General features: G+C 42.8%; 1 protein-coding gene across 10 annotated transcripts in view; it reads left to right on the top strand.

Moving 5' to 3' along the window:
* The window catches only part of ARHGAP26 (Rho GTPase activating protein 26), a 519,366-nt gene that overhangs the window by 157,092 nt on the left and 343,626 nt on the right, over window positions 1-18,648 (top strand). For all 10 annotated transcript variants that reach the window (XR_004349277.1, XR_004349278.1, XR_004349276.1 and 7 more), the window contains one exon: window positions 1,074-1,168. Coding sequence is in view for 6 of the 10 variants with exons in the window: in XM_032627452.1 (XP_032483343.1) it covers window positions 1,074-1,168 (95 nt within the window). In the remaining 4 variants the exon portion in view is untranslated. The remainder of the gene's footprint in view (window positions 1-1,073; window positions 1,169-18,648) is intronic.

Below are 18,648 nucleotides of genomic sequence, written 5' to 3'. Positions count from 1 at the left end.
GGTGTTTGCTTTTTTGTTGTTGAGTTGCATGAGCTGCTTTTATATTTTGGATATTAACCCCTTATTGGTCATATCATTTGCAAAAAGAAATAAACTTGATTTGTACGACATGAGTGAATCGCAAACGAATTATGCTGAGTGAAAAACGTCAAACGTAAAAGAGCATTCCATTTGTATAAAGTTACAGAATATGCAAACTAATTTGTGATGACAGAGAACAGATTCAGTGTTTACCTGGGAATGGACTGGGTGGAGGGATGATGGATTACAAAGGGACTTACCAGGAAACTTTTGGGGCTGATGGAAATGTTCACTGCCTTGATTGTGGTGATGATTTCACAGATGTATACAGATGTCAAGACTCATAAGTTGTATGCTTGAACATGTACAATATATTATACATTTAAAAATTATACTTCAATAAAGCTGTTAAAACATACTTATTGCACACCTACTCTGTTCCTGGGCCTGTTTGGCCGCTGGTGACACAAGGGTAAGCATAGACAGACACAGTACAGTATGCCCTCAAGGAGCTTAGAGCCTAATGAGGAAAGAGACATTATTTGAATCATCACTTACAGCAACAGCAAATCTTACCTGTGATCAGTGCTGTGAAGGAAGGAGGGGTACATGGTGCTATATGAACATGTCTGGGGGTGTTTGACCCAGCCCAGAAATGTTTCCCTGAGAAGTGACCATTGACCCAAGGTCATAGAAATCCAGAGTTGGAAGGAGACCTCAAGGTAATCTTGTTTCAACTCTTATCAAACCTATAAATTGAACCTATTTAAGCCAATATCAACAAGAATTTAACCTAGCATGGGTTGATGCTGTACCATCATCTATTAGTACTCAAGACATTGGGCTCTGAGTATTAAACATGGCTTACAGATTTTATTTGCATGAGGCTGTGGTCTGAGAAGGTTTATGACCAACCTTCCACCTCCTGTGGTCCTGAACACTCAGGTTTGAGAAGGTGAAATGATCGCTTCTGTTTATGTGGCACGTTTGTCCTGGAGAGGAGCATGGCCTGAGTTCTGGCCTCATCTCGATAGTCTGTGTGTTCCCAACAGGGAGAAGATGAATCAGTCACCCTCAAATCCTGCACACGGCGGAAAACAGACTCTATTGAGAAGCGGTTTTGCTTTGACGTGGAAGCAGTAGACAGGTGAGTAGTTGTCACACTTTTTCTCAGGAACAAACATTGCCGAATTTGGATTTCTTTTCCATTCGTTCAAAATTTTCTGTTTTTCCCCCCCCTCTTTCCCTTCTCCATATAGACCTCAGGCCAGTTACTGATTTGCAAGAATCAGTATAGCCTCCCCATCCTATAGATTCAGCCCTGAACCCCTGATCGGTTGGTTTAATTTTAATGTCAGGGATTCCCTTCTTGGGACTGTGTATTATGTCTCAGGAGGATGAATATATGTTTAAAGAAAACTGTTTAGCATGACTGTTTCAGCTCTTTGAGATTTTTTACTTAAAAATTTTTATGTAATGATTCAGAAGGAGTTAGGTAAAGGGAAAAGTGGAAGAAGTTCTATCAATTAAAGAGAAAGCTTTTATGAGAGAGTAGCATTGACATGTATACACTACCAAATATAAAATAGATAGCTAGTGGGAAGCAGCCGCATAGCACAGGGAGATCAGCTCGGTGCTTTGTGACCACCTAGAGGGGTGGGATGGGGAGGGTGGGAGGGAGACGCAAGAGGGAGGGGATATGGGGATATATGTATACATGTAGCTGATTCACTTTGTTATACAGCAGAAACTAACACAACATTGTAAAGCAATTATCCTCCAATAAAGATGTTAAAAAAAATTTTTTTTTTTAGTTACAGTATTTCGCCTACCACTGTGTGTGTGCATCCAGGAAAGAAAGCAAACCGCTTTCGATATCAGTCTTAGGAGAGGGAGCTCTGTGTTGCGTTCCTCAAGATTTACAGTCTCATTAAGTTGTACCATTTCATGGTGTTAAGCTAGTTTGACAGCATTCCAGTTCTTTGAGACACTTTACTTGGCAACAGGTTAATTCTTTGAATGAAAGCCATGAGTTAAGCTTATTTGAGCTGTGTATTCAAGATCAGCAGTGCTAGCACAAAGATCCTTAAGTCTCATCATGATTGTTCTATAATGCTGTTAATTTATCCCTTTTATTTTTTACTTGTTTTAAAAAAGCTACACCACTTAGTCAAGCCAGTATCTACCCTGTCTGGGACGTTTACCTGTGGCCACTTTACGGCAGCTCTAGAGGATCTGGAGCGCGAGTACCACCTGGCGTGGGCTGCTCCGTGTGCTGCCAGGTTTGAAATGCCTTCTTGAGGCATGGTGTGTCCCTGTGTTGTGGCCCCTGAGGCTGCTAGAGCACCCGTGGAGAGAGCATGCCTGTTTAGCCTAAATCAGACGTTCATGGAAACTAACCGTGTCTCATTAGCAGTCTAGTTATTACAGCTTTGGCTCTCAGGTCGGGCAACCCGGATCTCAATTTTGACTTTGCTGCTTAGTAGCCATGTGACTTTGGGCAAATCACTTAATCTTGCAGGGTCTTGATTTCATTCTCTGGAAAATGAAGATGGTTATAGTACCTGGTTCCTAGCATTGTCAGGATTCAAGAAGAGAAGGCGTATAAAACACTTGGCAGACTGGCAAATAATAAAAGCTCAACAGTTAGCCTTTATTATTTGTTAATTAGCATGTCCTGCATGTTTACCTGACTTGATATTTCAAGAGCTAGACTCTAAATGCAGAGAAATCAGTATCATTTGTAAAGAAAAGAGAGTACCCCAATCGTTCACCACGCGTGGGTCGTGAGAGGGGAAGGGAGTGGAGAAGGGCTGTATGGTGGGGTAGGTGGAATTGGGGTAGCAAAGGGGGATTGCAAAAAGTGTGCCTCAGACTAAGATGATGCTTGACTTTAAACAGATCCTGAGTCAGGATGCCTTAAGCCCTTGTAGGCGTCTCCTCTATTCTAAGCATGGAATTTACTGGAGTTCATATTGTTGGAATCCATGAAAGATGGGTTAGCGGGTGTACTTGTGTGGAAATGGAGCCAGTTGTTTGATGCTGGTCAGCTGAATAGTTCCCAGAGATGATCGCGTGTTTGCAGGACTTCCTGGGTGAGGGCAGTGCCCTGCATTGCAGCTCTTGTTAGATTTGGAAATGAGGTCAATGATTCTTTCTGAAGCTGAATTGTTTTCTTCTTCAGAAGTCTCCCAGAAGTTGCCGAGAGTTGCTTTTTAGGCAATTAAAACTCACCATGGTTCCTCCATCTCATTTCCACCCTTACCAACACTTCCTACCACCTTCCCCCTGTATTATGCCCAGAAAAGCTTTGCACGTCCCAATTATAAGCTGAGAGTAAATGTGTCACATTCAGCATACTGAGTGGGTTTGGGCAGTCGATTTCTTCTAGGTCATCATCTCTGGTTCCCTTGGCATGAAGTGGAGGGGCATGCAGTTGTGGTACAGAATGAGGCTGCTAAATCTCCTCTTAATAAGCAGGAGGGGAGTAGATAGCACTGTTGTATTATTTGTAGTTTTGATGTTCTGTGTATTGTGATGCTTTCTGCCTGGGGAGAGCCTGCCGCCTTTCGGGGCCGACCAGTTCTTAGAGTCAGCCGAGGGCTCAGCGTGGTGAGTGCCATTGATGTGTGGACTTCCGGTCCAGAGCCACAGCACCTCTACTGGCTCCAACAGCCCAGGAGGCAATATTCCTCTACCAGACACCTAGGGACCACTCCCACAGCCTATTAGCACCTGTGAAATTATTCAAACCAGCCACTCCTAAACGGTTTACCTATCCCTGCCTTGCCTTTGCTGCAGAAACTCTTAACAAAGGTCGTGGTCTAGGCTCTCCCCTCCGACCACTTCTGCCTCCTGGATGGTGTTGGTGCTTCGCCATGTGGCCCTGTGTGGTGTGCCAAGCGTCCTGTTTCTAACACCTGTGAATATAAGAAACTTGGTTTGCCTGAGCCCCTTCTGTATCTCCTTTTGTGGTCACACCTGACTGGCCATCACCCGAAATAACACAGAACATCAATGAAACCCCTTCTCTCCATTATCTATATAGGTTGTCGTCTTTGGTCTCAAAGGTTAGGGTACTGTTGGCAGTATTTTCTTTAGTGTCTTTCTGCATTTCCCCCCCACATCCAGGAAGGGACTGAGGTGAGAGGGAAAAGGCATTTCCACACACTCAGGGGAGGCATTCCTGGGAACTCTGCCCGGAGTCCTGTTCTCTGGAAAACTCCTACACCTTGCTTTTTCACTAGCGTACTTTAGCAAGGAGGTGATGTGCTGCTAGCTGTCGTGCTGTCTTTTCAACCTTCCACAAACTTCTCAGCTTCTACCTGCTGAGCTGGGTAGACAGAGGGGCAAAATGCAAAGTTTAGCACCTAGGAAATGTGAAAGTAAAAGAGGGAATGGTTATATTTAATAGCATGACGTTTTAGACTGTTCCCAGAGTATGTTAACCTGTAGCATGGATAAGCATTATGTAGTATCTATTAGTGTTTTATTCTATCAAAATATTAATACATGCTGAAGTGTGGATTATTTGACTTAGAATATGTGGTGATGTGTGGTTTTAAGGTCGAATACTTTTATCCTTCAGGCTCAGTGATGATGTTTCACGTTGCTCTGTAGCCTTCAGGAAGTGATGTTCTAGGAGGTCGGGGTTGCAAGCTGATGACATCAGTGTCTCTTACTGTGTGGTGAGAACCACTCACTCAGCATCCACAGGGGTGCTTGTTAGAACTATAGCTATAGGCCCCAGACCTATATAATCTGACTTTATGCAAGAGAGACCCTGAAATCCACTTTTTGAATAAGCTCTTCTGTTATCCTCTATTCTTAGTCAGAATTGGTACATTAAACAGCAGGCATATCACAGTACAGTTTTCTCAGAGCACGTGAAAGCATTTTCCTTATTAGAAACATAACAAGCAACAGTAAAACAAAAATAAAAAACCCTCAGGTTTCTTTACTAAGGAGCTTAATTCTTAGCCTTGTGGAGGAGAATATAGCTAGTAGTAAAGGTGATCACCAGCCTCTGTTACAGGTTACCAGGAAAAAAGCAACAGCGATAACCACAGTAAAACCCACTTTTTTAGTTAACTATGGAGGTGGGGTGAGGGGACCAGCAGTGAGGGAGCACTTTCTGGAAGCTGAACACTGTTCATGTATTTCATGTAATTCACATGTAATCCTCACTACAGCCCAGGGTGGCTTGTGCTCCAAGTATCTCATGGTACTGAGGAGGAATCTACAGTTTAGAGGGTGAGTCTTACCCAAGTTTCAGGTGGGATTTGAACTGAGGGTCATAGGACCTCATTGTAGGGCACTTTGCTGCCTCAAAACTCAGGGTTTTTAGAAACATTTCGAGTGATAAGCCCAGTGCTATCTGTACTTGGATTTCAGGGCCACCACTGACAGTCACCTTACTGACTGTGAAATCTGAGGAGGGCTTTCTCACTCTTATCATTGGCATTTGGTGCGTAAACTAATGGTGGGTGAACTAAAGCAGCACACTTGCTTCTGTTCCCATATTTCCTGCCCTGTACCCTTCAGAGAGCCCTTGCGTGACTAACGGTTTAAAGAGGCACTGCAGAGAGAGCACAGGCCAAGCACAGGGCACATGGTTCCATAAATGCTATGTATTTTTTGTACACCTCTTCTTTTACCTTTTATTCTTAAGATGACACTCATTTCTGTTTATCTCAGGAGACTAGCATAAGTAAGAAGTCAAAGCAATAGTACCATTTATCAGTTGATTGTTTTCATTGTATCCCAGCGCGTTGCTGTCAATTTGTTAACCCTCAAATCCTGCTGGAAAGGGGTTAATCCCTGACATTTCCGTCCTCCAGGAAGAACTGTTGTGACTCTGACCCATGAATGAGCTAGAAATCAAATTAAGGGTTAATCCAGAGCTTAGGGATTTAGATTTATAGTTCTTGAACTTCTTGTGTCAAAGATCCTCTTTAATACCGTGGATACATTTCAGAACGTTACTTTTAATTCTTACATCTAAGTTCTCTTACAACTTTGACATCACAAAACTAGACCTGTACTCCCTTCTCTGTATCCTCCATCCTTCCATATTGACTTCCACATAATTATATAACTCTACATAATTACATCTCATCTATCCCTTTTCTCTAGGGTCTGCCTTTTTTTTTTTTTCCTTTTCCACAGTACTAGTTTTGGGGGGAGGTTCAGACCTAAGAAGATGCTGAAGACCCCTGGACTTATCTGAGCAAATGTTGCACAGGCTCATATTAGCTCTTCATGCCTTTGGCTTTCTTTGAAGAGAATTTCATTGTTTGCAACATTGAAAAGTGAAAGTCAGTAGAAATTCTTGTGACTTCAGTTCCAAACTGAAAAATTGCTTAGCCTGAGGTATCATGTCCATCAAATCAATGTGATGCTTCTTTGAATTTCCCTTCTGGTTTTGTTTTTCAATTCATTTTCAGGACTCTAGCATTTAGAATATTACGTGGCTTTAAATGAACATGTGTGGGTTGTAGTAGTTGCTACAGCATTCTCCAAAGAAGAATATTTTCTTATTTTCCTAGAAGATATTTGTTGACTTGAGTCGTGTACCTCCCAAATTCATATGTGGAAATTCTAATCTTCACTCTCTGACAACGAAAATTATTTGGAGATAGGGTCTTTGCAGAGGTAGTTAAGTTAGAATGAGGTGATTAGTAGGGTGGGCCCTAATCCGGTATGACTAGTGTCCTTATAAAATGGGGTAATTTCGACACAGAGCCAGACAGGTACACAGGGAGAATGCCATGTGACCATGAAGGCAGAGATCAGGGTGATGTGTCTTCAAGCCAAAGAATGCCAGAGATTGCTAGCAGACCACCAGAAGCTAGGAGAAAGGGATGGAAAAGATTCTCCTTTCCATACTTCAAAAGGAACCCATCTGCTGACACCTTGTGCTCGAACTTCTAGATCGAGACTTGTGGGATAATACACTTCTGTTGTTTATGCCACTCAGCTTGTGGGTCTTTTTACAGCAGCCCTAGCAAACCAATACAGTATTGAATAAGAGGGCCTTTCTCACTGAAACAGCCATAAAAGGGGCCCCCGACAGCCTTTTAGATGGATGGCCCAACGCACACTCCTTTCATGTAAATTATCTTCCGTATTCTGGATACTCTTTACGGCAGCCTAAGCTTTCTTTAGCTTTTTAAAAAGTCATCCTTTCTTATCCCTTAATAAAGAAGCATTCTTTGGTGCCTTTGTATCACCTTACCATAGAACCAAACATTTGAAAGTTTTTATGTTATATTGGTTAATGGACTAAAGAATAGATTTATCATTTCTTCTTTAAAGTGTGTTAACTTTTTGAGGGAGCTTAGTGTAAAATTCCTGGGTAAAAATGGGACTTCATCTAAAAGCAGCTGTTAGGGGTAGTGGCGTGTTATACTTGCCAATGTCTGCCTTCAGTCACTTTGAACCATTAACTCCACCGTGCAGTAACTTATGGAAATGAATGAGCAAATGCAGGGAAAATATTTATTTAAGCTAAAGAATCATGGTGGTAGTCATCTCCCAGCATCTCTGCATTTGTTTATCTTTAAGAGATGTCTCACAGATATATGTGACACATGTGTATTTTCTCCCAAATGTCTTCCAGGAGGGACCACTAAACCATATGGAAAGTAATAGAAACAAAAGGCTTCTTTTTGATGCACTGAATCAATGTAGTCTCTTGAGAGGTGGTGTTTATACTTGGGGAAAGGAAATAATTAGAATGCTTTATGTTTTCCAGGACTAGCTGACCCCAACAGAAGTCCATACATTTCAAGACGTTATGTAGGGTGTTGAGTGCCCCATTCCCACCCTTGGTACTCTCCAGAGGTGGGCAGCAAAGGACAACTTATTAGCATGACAGGGGTACTGGGTGCTAGTGGTGTCACGGGGACCAAGACAAGCACAGTCCTTGCCTTCATGGATCTTACTGTTGATTGTAGAATGGGCAGACACATACACATACATTCGTGCAACTGAACATATAAGTACTAGTATGTTGAGTGTTCCAGCAAACTTGAAGGACCAGAATGCTGTAGGGAAGATGTAACACACAGAAGGACTTCACCCTTCTACTCTTACAGAGAATGATGGCATGACTAGAATGCCCTGAATTTTCATTCCCTCTCTCCTCCCCGCCCTTCCTCATTTATTAACCATAACTACATATTGGAGACTCTACTGACCGTGGACATATAAAGTTTAATGAAGCATTATGAATCTAATGGACTTTCCTTCTTAAAAGTCATCTGATTTTTCTTGCAAACCAAATCCAAAGTCCTCCTTCTGTGAGCTTTCCACGAATAGGTAACGAGAGACAGCTTTCTTCTGAACCAGTCCCAGCCTGGTGTGTCATACCCACTGTCAACTCTATCCTCGTGTACCACCGTGTACTATGTATTTGCACAATGTACGAGCTTTTCTTTGTATTGGTTGGCTGGTTGTTTAATTAGGTATGTTTTATATAACTGTTCAATTCTAAATATCTGTCTCAGGTAATTTGCTCCCAGAGGCAGAATAACGTCATTTTATCCAGCTCTTAATCCAGTACTGTGTGCGTGTGGTTGTTCAATTTTGTTTTTTATGGTAATGCAATTTTTGAGTTAGATTATTTTGTTCTTTCCTTCGGGACTTTGGTGAAGTACTGTGTAAGAGACTACAGGAGCTGAATCATATTAGTTGATATTTAAACTAAAATTTGAGCGAGTACACACACAAACTGCATTTCTGTATAGGTAGGACAAAAACAAAACAAAACAAAACAGGAAAATGGGAGATTGGTAAGAATAGTGGCGGCTAGAAAGATTAATGGAAAATCTGAGTAATCTACCCCAACCCTCCAATGAGTCACCACTCTTATTTCAAGTCCATTTTTATAGAAGGCTGCATGGTGCTGGTAAAAGATCGAGGCAGCCCTAAGTTTGAATTTGAGATCTGCTTCTTTACTAGCTGTGTGAGTCTGGGCTGGTGGTTTAACCACATCTGTAAGGTGGGGCTAATCATACCTACCTTGCAGGATTATTTTGAAGGTGGAATGCTGTAATATTCTACCCTGATGGTAGTTCTCTGTCGGAAGAGGTTGTTCCTTTGAAGTTTTTTGCTCTACCCTAAAACCCGGGACTTCCTTGTTCTTAATGGTGAGCCATAGCTTTGGAGGGTATTTCTTTGAGCCCGTTTATTTCATTTTGATGGCGTGCCTTTTTCCTATAGTGCCATGACTCTTCAAGTCATCTGTAAGCTGTGGGTGAATACAGATGCTTTAAGTGTATATCCGCAAAGGGGCTGCCAGGGAAAGAATCTGTTTTCAAATTATATATGCGATTACCCGTTATTTATCTACATTTCCTATACAAGATAAAAGGTTTAAACCCCTCCTTCCAATTTATGGTGTCAAAAGGAAACCGTACTAATTTTAAGTTAAAGTAATACTCTTTTAGTTTGGTATGTGGTGTGTATGCATGTACTTGTTTGTGTGTCTTCGTGAGATTGTGTGAGTGAAGACTGTGTTTTCCAAAAAGAATCATCTTATGTAACAGACTTTGTTTCAGCGCTCAGCCTCTAGATGGCAGTTTTGTATATGTATTAGTAACTATTAGCTGGTCCCGTTGAAAATTAGCCGTCCTTTATACATTGACATTTAGTAGTCAGTGGTGCGTGCGTGTGTGTGTATGTGTGTGTTTCTGTGGAAGAAATCATCATGTGAGTATTACCTCTTAAAGGAATGGTATTCTAAGTGACTCATTCTTTCTCTAGAAATTCCTTCCTCCCACCCTTTTGTGATACATCATTTCATACCCAGTTTCCTGCAGAAGCAAGCATGCTCAGTTAATGTAACTTCTGTTTAAACATTACATTTAACCTTGCTTTCTGAGCTCAAGTGTCGGGCTCTTTGCTTCAGGGACAGCTTATTTGAGGATAATGAAAACAGATGAGTGATTGGGACAGTCCAGTGTGTATGTTGAGAACCAGCCAGTCCTGCTTTTCCCTCTTGGTGTGGCCTGTCTTTATCTTTTGCAACAGATGAATCCATTTTTCCTGGTTTCAAACTTCCCCTCCCCTCCCCTTCTCACCCCTTGTTTGAAATAATATTTGATTTTCCCTTCCTGCTGGTTGGTTAGAGTGCTGGTCTCAGTGCCATTGACATTTTGGAGAGGAAATGGCTTTTTCCTTCCTCAGAGGGTGTTCTCCTGCTCTGACTTCCATGATTTGGGTGGGTGGGCGGGGGGTGGGGGGATATTGTACTTTCTGAATTGCTCCTTGGCTGTTCTGTAAAATGAGCTAGCTAAGAAGTTCTTAGAATCTTTAGAATTCATGTATTTTTTAAATTACTGTTTTTTTTCCCTTTTAAAAAGTTAAATGAGAAAGTATTTGCTGATGGATTCTGGTTTAAGTAAGAGTGGGATGTGTTCGTTAATGGACTGTGGTGTGAAGTAAGGCAACCTTATTTATATTACTTCTGTTACTTATTTCTATTCTTATTACTGTTTCTATTCTTTAGCCTGCATAGTGAAATTTGGAGTTTTACTGATTGAGTATACCAGTTTATTTGCCAGTTTCTAAATATAAAATGAGTTTATTTTTAAAAAAATGAAACGAAAATGTTGCTATCACATAAGTCCAAAGAAAGGAGATGGTTCAACCAGCAAACTCCACTTACCTGCATGTCTGATCATTATGAGATAGAATACTAACAAAGAAAAATTGATAAATGACCTAGAAGATTTCTTGAATTCGAGTATTTTTCAGTTTGTTATCAAAATGACAAGTGTTTGCATTTCCCCTGAGTGTTACTCATCCTGGCAGTTAATAATGCTTTCTCCTGGTGCTGGGCGTTGAAATCTGCTTACTCCTATTTCCTCGGTGCCCATGGCACGCACATCACTGGCACTCAATATGTTTCATTTAAGACCGTGTAACTTAATGTGCCAAAGATGTCTTTGTCTGGGCTTCCTGTTTCATGACTTCAGTCTCCTTTAAAATAAAAGTATAGGAAATTATCTGATGTGATTGGCAATATTACTCTTCAGACTATTATCATTGCTATGGTCCTAATTATTTTAGGACCTTTCCTCCCAGGACGTCACTGCTGTAGGTTATAATAGGTTATGGTTCATTCATTCATTAGGATCAGATCCTTTCTAAACAGTTGATTAGAAGCCTGCTTCTGAAAACTTCTTAAGGTGTGTGTGTGTGTGTGTGTGTGTGTGTGAGAGAGAGAGTGTGTGTGTGTATGTGTGTTTGGGGTGGGGGGCGGGGGAGAGGAAGTCCCTTCCTCCCTCTCCCCTTTCCTTCCTCCAGAGAGAGAGAGAATGAAAGAGAGAAGTGCCTTCTTTCCCCTCCCTCCCTCCTTCCTCCTAAGGAACTGGTCACCCTGGATCCCCAGGGCACAGACTCTGCCTGCACCAGGGGGCAGTACAGTGTTGTGCTTAAAGTATGGGCCTTGCTGTAGAGTCAGGCCAACTGGGTTCAAGTTGAGGCTTTCTTGCTACCTAGCAGTGCAAGATTGTGCAAGTCATTTCTGAGTCTCAATTTTTAAAAGAAGTATAATGATAGTACTGCTTCATTGCAAGGAACACATGATAATGCAAGCGAAGTCCTTAGCCTGGTGCTTGGCCCATAATAAACACTCAGTAAACCTTAGCTGCAGTTGGTGGGCCACTGGTTTGCAACGTCTGGTTTCCCTCTCACGTTCTGTTTCTCTCACCTGTACCCCACCCAGGTTACCATGCCATATGTATTCTTCTCATGTGCAAGGATAGGTAATGCACAAGCATCGTCAATGGTTGATTATCTCAGAGCATGCATAGTTCTGCAGATTCATAAGTTTTTGTCTCCAGATAGTAGATGAATGTTGCCCTCCTGTGATGACACTGGGTCCACAGTATTGGAAAAAATGGGAAAGTATCCCAGGGTCCTCCTTCATTGATGAACTGGGAAGGCTTCTGCTAAGTTGGACTGTGAGATGCATCAAGAATACAGACATGCATCATTGTTGGTCCCGGTGCACAGGATGACGTTATAACATGTGATGATGGCCTGGGGTGGAGCTCAGGTAGGGAGAGGCAGAGAAGGACGAACACAGACCCCAGAAATCGCAGGCTGGTGGTCCACAGACATGTTTGGTTTGGCTTGGGTTGTTTAAGGCACCATTTTAAAATGGGAAAAATCTGTAAATGTTGATCGTGACTTCCCATGTGCCAGCTGTTTATACGGCTGAATGGCAGATGCCTCCTTTGGGTGGGGTGTGTGCTCTTCACTTTGCTGCAGTCTCCACCATGCCCTGTTGTCCCCCATCATGATGACAGGGGACAGCTGCCACTTTGCCTTGCATTTGCACTGTTGTTTTTCTCATAGAGGGGAAACTCCCTTTGTTCCTATGACTCTATCAGAAAGCAAAAGTGCAGAAGAATAACAGGCTGCATGTTTTAAGGAAAATGAGACCAAGCCTATTTTCCTTGGGGCAGGGAAGAATCTTACCCAGTTTCACTCATTTTGCTTACTTGCCTGGTCACTATAGATGTCTGACTCTGTAATTTCATACACGCACGGAAGAGGTGTCATTCTCCAGGATTATTCTGCGTTGGCCATATCTTTGTGTAAATGAAGATATGCCATATGTTTGTGTAAATGAAGATCTACTGAAACCTTGAACATTTAAAATTGCCAAGGAACGGCTAGGGACCAGTTTTCCAAGTAGCACTTTAAAAGCAAAGGACCACTTCTTTGGTTGCTTGCGTATCTCTTTTCACCAGTGGATGGCAGTCCATTCTCCAGACCTTCATTGTTTCCCTCTGTCTTCCTATCTAAACATAGTGAGGTAGTTTTCATGTACAGGCTGTGAGTACATGTGTTTCTGTGGATGTCACAGTCCTTCTTTTACTCTGAACTTGACCCTTAAATGTGCCATAGTGTGGATAGAAGCTGGGGAATGAACTCTTGCCAGCAGAAGATTTATAGTCTTATGAATGAGTAAACCCAAGATCTTTGGAGGTCGATTTAGAAAGAACAGTACTGTTAGATTCTGAGTGTGTTTGTTTCAGCGGGGTGGAGTGAGTTAGTAATAGCATTTCCTGGTCCAGTAGGAAGTGGGTGAATTGCCAAGCCACTGAGATCACCACTGTTGACTCAGATTCAGGAATAAGATTAGAGTAGGGAGGTTGTCGAGTAAGCCTGGAATGAGGGCTGGTTGTGATTCTGCTTGCTCCTGGCTGATGAGAAGGCTGTGAGCTGACACCAGTAGTCCCAGGTTCCTGGATGTGCCGATAAACTATGTATTGCTTTATGAGGGCCCTTTGTGTTGGCCAGAGTTGGAAGGAGATAGGGCGGTGGGTAGCAGTTTGCCCTGTGATAGGTGAATAACTATTTTCTGCATCGCCTATGTAGTGTGAGAGGTGAGGTGCTTAGAGAAAGTTGCAGATCCTTGTTCATGCTTCTCAAGCTGATCCAGATATAGCACTAACCAAGGACATATTCAGAGTGAACAGGAGGTGCTGTATTTGATGTAGAATTGTAGGATTGAGCCACAGGAAGGACTGTAAGTCATTTGTTCCTTCTCTCATCTGGTGGGTAGTGGGAGCACCCTGGCAGATTTTCTAGAATTTGCTGAAGGCTCCTTCTTTGTCCTTAGCAGTTATCGGACATTAATTCCAAAAGGGGGAAGTAGGCCACTGTGATGCTTTATTCAGGAGGAAAAAGGAAATGGCTGTGATGTCAGAACCTGTATGTCAGTCTTTGGCCTGGCTGCTTTCTGGTAGAGGTGTGATTTTTCAGTGCTGTGTGACAGTGTTTTGGGGGTGGGGTCATGCGTATCAGAAGCACCGTGGCTCATTTCTTTTCCTTTTTAACCTGCTCTTCTCCCTTCATAATTTTGACTTGCCGTCCATTCCTTCCACTGACCTGCCGCTCAGTTGTCCCTGTGATAACAACTAATTTTTGGAGCATTTACTGTGTGTCTGACACTTTGAAATGCCTTACACATATTTCACTTAACCTTCACAACAACCCCATGAGGTAGGCATTCATTATCTACCTTTTAAAGAATAGCATAGAGTAGTTCAATTACTTGTCTGCTAGGGAGCACTTGAGTCAGGATAACTACTGAGTTTAGATGAGAAGTAGTATATCTTGGGTTTTTTAAAACTTTTTTTTTTTTTACTGAGGTGTAATCAGAGTGAAATGCATAAATCTTAAGTCTATGTCTTAATGACATTACACACACAGACACACACACCTGCGTGACCACCCAGGTCAAGTTGTAGAACATTTCTGTTACCCTAGAAGGTCTCCTTGGGCTGCTTCCCACTCACGGCCCCTACTCCTTCCCCAAGACAAAATCATTGTTCTGACTTCAGTCACCACAGATGACTTTTGTGAGTATTTGAACATCATATAAATGGAATCACATCGTTGGTAGTCTTTTATGTCTGGCTTCTTTCCCTCATTATTATTTTGTTTGTTTGTTTGTTTGTTTTGTGGTACTCGGGCCTCTCACTGTTGTGGCCTCTCCCGTTGCGGAGCACAGGCTCCGGACGCGCAGGCTCAGCGGCCATGGCTCACGGGCCCAGCCGCTCCGCGGCATGTGGGATCTTTCCGGACCGGGGCACGAACCCGTGTCCCCTGCATTGGCAGGCGGACTCTCAACCACTGCGCCACCAGGGAAGCCCTCTTTCCCTCATTATTAAGTCTATGAGATTCATTCATGTTGTTGCAGTAGTTGGTTCTTTTTTGTTGTTGTTCCATTGTTTAAGTATACAACAGTTTATTCTTTTATGGATGGGTATTTGGCTTTTTGTTGTTGCAAAATTTGGCCATTATGAATAAAACTGAGTATTCTCGAATGTGTCTTTTGGTGGATGTATGCGCTCATTTCTCTAGGGGATACATCTAGAGGTAGAATTACTAGATCAGAAGGCAGGTGTCCATTTAGTTTTAGTAGATATTTCCAACGTGATTTTATCACTGTACTCTCTCACTAGCAATGTATGAGAGTTCCAGCAACTCTGCATTCTTGCCAGTACTTGTTATTGGTGGTCTTTTGAATGCTCTCCATTCAGAAGGGTGTTTGTTTTATTTCATTGTGGTTTTAACCACAAAGTTTTTTTTTTTTTGCGGTACGCAGGCCTCTCACAGTTGTGGCCTCTCCCGCTGCGGAGCACAGGCTCCAGATGCACAGGCTCAGCGGCCATGGCTCATGGGCCCAACCGCTCCGCGGCATGTGGGATCTTCCCGGACCCGGGCAAGAACCCGTGTCCCCTGCATCGGCAGGCGGACTCTCAACCACTGCGCCACCAGGGAAGCCCCTCATTGTGGTTTTAATTGCATTTTCCTGATGAGTCATCATGTTCACCCTGTTTCTTATGCTTGTGACCACTGGTGTGTCCTCTTTTATGAAATGCCTATTCAAGTCTTTTATCCATTTTATTAATTGGGTCGCTCATTTTTTTCCTATTTATTTGTTGGCATTCTTTGCATATTCTGGATATTCATCTCATTGGAGATAAAAATCACAAACATCTTACTCTCTTAATAGTACCTTTTGATGACTGGAAGTTCTTTATTTTGGTGAAGTCCAATTTATCCTTATTTTTTGTGATTAGTGCTTTTTGTGTTCTTTTACAAAACTCATTGCCTTTCCATCTCTTGGGTATTTAGAGGCAGAAAAAAATGTGGAGAACGACTGCTGTAGAAAGTAAGCCACAGTCACACTGGCCATTATTGGATTCCTGTTTTTGGATTGGCTGTTTGCCTACAGTGGTGTTCTGAGCCCTCATATTTAGGAAGCACTTTAGGTTTCACAGAGCTCTTTATCATTCGCCCTCATTTGATCCCAGGCAGGAGCTCACTAAAGGCCTTGCAGGAGCGTACTAAAGGCCTTGCAGGAGCGTCTAGTCCCTTTTGATGGCAAGGGACGTGGGTGGTCAACACGAGCTCTCTGGGGGCCACAGTATCTCCAACGTTTCCCGTGGCTTTGTGCTTGAGGGCAAAGCATTAGACTGCTTGGTTCAGATCCTGGCTCTGTAACTGTGGACAAGGTACTTAACCTATTTGAGCCTTGATCTTCTCATCTGCTAAATGGGATAATGAGAGTATACCTCCCTCATGATGTAGCTGTGAAGATGAAATGAATTAATTAATAGATAATGCTTAGCACACTATCTGGCACACGGTGCTGGGTTATTATTATTGTAGTTGTTCTTTTATTATATTGTTTGATAGGGTCACAATTTTTTTTTTAAATTGAAGTATAGTTGACTTAAAATATTAGTTTCAGGTGTACAACATAATGACTTGATATTTTTATAGACTACACACCATACAAAGTTATTATGAAATATTGACTGTATTCCCTGTGCTGTACGTTACATCCCTATGACTTATTTTGTGGTTTGTACCTCTTAATCCCCTTCACCTATTTTGTCCCCCCTCTCACTCTTCTCGCCTCTGGTACCCACTAGTTTGTTCTCGATATCTGAGGGTCACAATTCTTTGCAGAGCTGGAAAGAGCTCTGGTCATTTACTCCATTTCTCTTTTATTGTGTCATATTTTCCTTTTATCATTCCACACTCCCACCTCGTGAGTTCTGTCTCTTTCCCTCTCTTTTTCTTTCCACTTTTGTTATGAAAAGCCAGATGCATTTCAGAAATGAACTAAATTGATACCTGAATGAAAGCATACTGTCTTACAGGGACTGACATGGAACGTGTAGGGCCATTGAGAGTTTTGTTTGTTTTCTTTTGTTTTGAGGGATGGTGGTTAGTAGGGGCATAGGGATGGTAAATATGGAAAGGAAGTTAACTGCTTGATTCCAAAATAAAGTTGACACATTTACCTTGGTTCTAGGAATTACACACATAAGAGATTTATGTAATAGTGGTTTAAGGTATAACAAAGGAAAAGAAATTTGAAGCTGAGTGTTTTCTAGATGCCTAGAAAGGATAGTACATACAGATCTAGATGTACATACACCAGGCTAAGAGAAAGTTTTCTGAACCTGGGGTGATAGGATTAGAATCAAGTGTGTCAAATCTACTTTATTCAGCTCTCCACCACCCCCTCACACAATAAAAAAGGAGAACAAAACCACATGTGGAAAAGAATGTATATTTTGATATTTCTTCTCGAAATGAAAACAAATCCTGTTGACTTTCCTGGTTGCTAAGGCCAAGTGGCCCACCCTTCACAGCCTCTGAGTTTGTCTGAACTTCCTCTTTGTGGCTCTGGGTAGAAATTTCACACTGTGTGCCATGAAGCTGATGTGACATCTGCGAAGTTCCTGAGACCTTGGTCTGCTAGGCAGCTATTGTGGTCTCACTGTTTGCTGGTGAATACCTAGCAGGAAATGAACTGGAGACACATTGGCATGTAGAGAGTAGCTCTACCCCAGCGGGGAGAGGAGGGCGTCTTTGCTCTCCAGTGTGGGGGGAACAGGAAGGAAAAAGGGGGGCGTCTGGGTGGGCAGAGGGGCCTCAGACCTAACTGTGCCTCAGGATCCCCTGGGGAGATGGTTAAAATCCAAGTTCGCAGGCCCAGCCCCGAAGTTAAGGTTCAGTGAGGTGGGGCTGGGCTGGACACCTCATATGCATGATTCTGAAGCCAGGGGTCCAGGCACAACAACACAGAGGTCCAGGCCCAGGGACTAGAGTTCCACAGTGGACTGCAGCTTCGTAGACTTTTTATCTCAAAGCCGTTAAAGCTTTGTGTGTGGCTGGCTTTAAGGTGGAAAAGTAGAATCAGTCCTCCCAGCCCCCGGCCGTAGGGCTGTGGCTGCCAGCAGTCTGCAGATACCCAGTGGGTCAGGCACACTGGGTGTGCTGATAGTGGTGGGAAATGGGCCCTTGGGCCTGAGAATGAGAATTTCCGAGAAGAAGAGGGAGTGTCCTGGCTGGTTCAGGGAGTCACTGTGTCTTCTGAGTCACTGTGTCTGGGTGCCAGCATGCAGTGTGGCCTTCACGGGAGTGACTGCCCTCTCGGGAATCAGCGTCCATCCCATCACCTGCCTCTCATCCACCCTGTTACCCCCCTCTCCCCCACTGCTCCTCCCTCTCTGTCCCCCCCCAACCTCGTTCACCACCTCACGCACTCACACCCGCACCCCAGTGCCCCTCATCCCCGGCCCATCTCTACTTAACATGTTCACATCTTTGAAAACTTTTTTTCTTCAGGGATGTTGAGGGATGATGACTGAAAAGAAACAAATATGATATTTAAAATACATTAAACATAAGTATTAATAGATCTAGCCTATTCATTGAAACTATGGAAATAAGCCAGGAACAGTGACTATATAGGTGGGTTGAATAAACAGGCTTTGGTGCTTGTGGGCCCAGGCTTGTGCTGCGCAGGGCATCGCGGAGCTCGTTTCTGTGTGTGTGTGTGTGTGTGTGTGTGTGTGTGTGTGTGTGTGTGTGTGTGTACACTCTTCTGTGATCCTGAGCAGTGCTGCAGTCTTAATTCTTGCTCAGGGGACTTTGGCCTTCCTTTTAGGCTTTCTCAAACTTTAAAGATGAGGATTTGAGTCACTAATTCTTAACTTTTTGTGGGTTGCAGTTTGAATTGTTTGTCCAGAAAAATACATACACATTTGGTGGGGGAGGGTGGCTTATAGACTCTCT

This window comes from Phocoena sinus, chromosome 3, assembly GCF_008692025.1.
Source record: "Phocoena sinus isolate mPhoSin1 chromosome 3, mPhoSin1.pri, whole genome shotgun sequence".
Taxonomy (NCBI): domain Eukaryota; kingdom Metazoa; phylum Chordata; class Mammalia; order Artiodactyla; family Phocoenidae; genus Phocoena; species Phocoena sinus.
The sequence above is the reverse complement of the archived record's forward strand: the minus strand, read 5'-3'. Positions and strand labels throughout refer to the sequence as shown.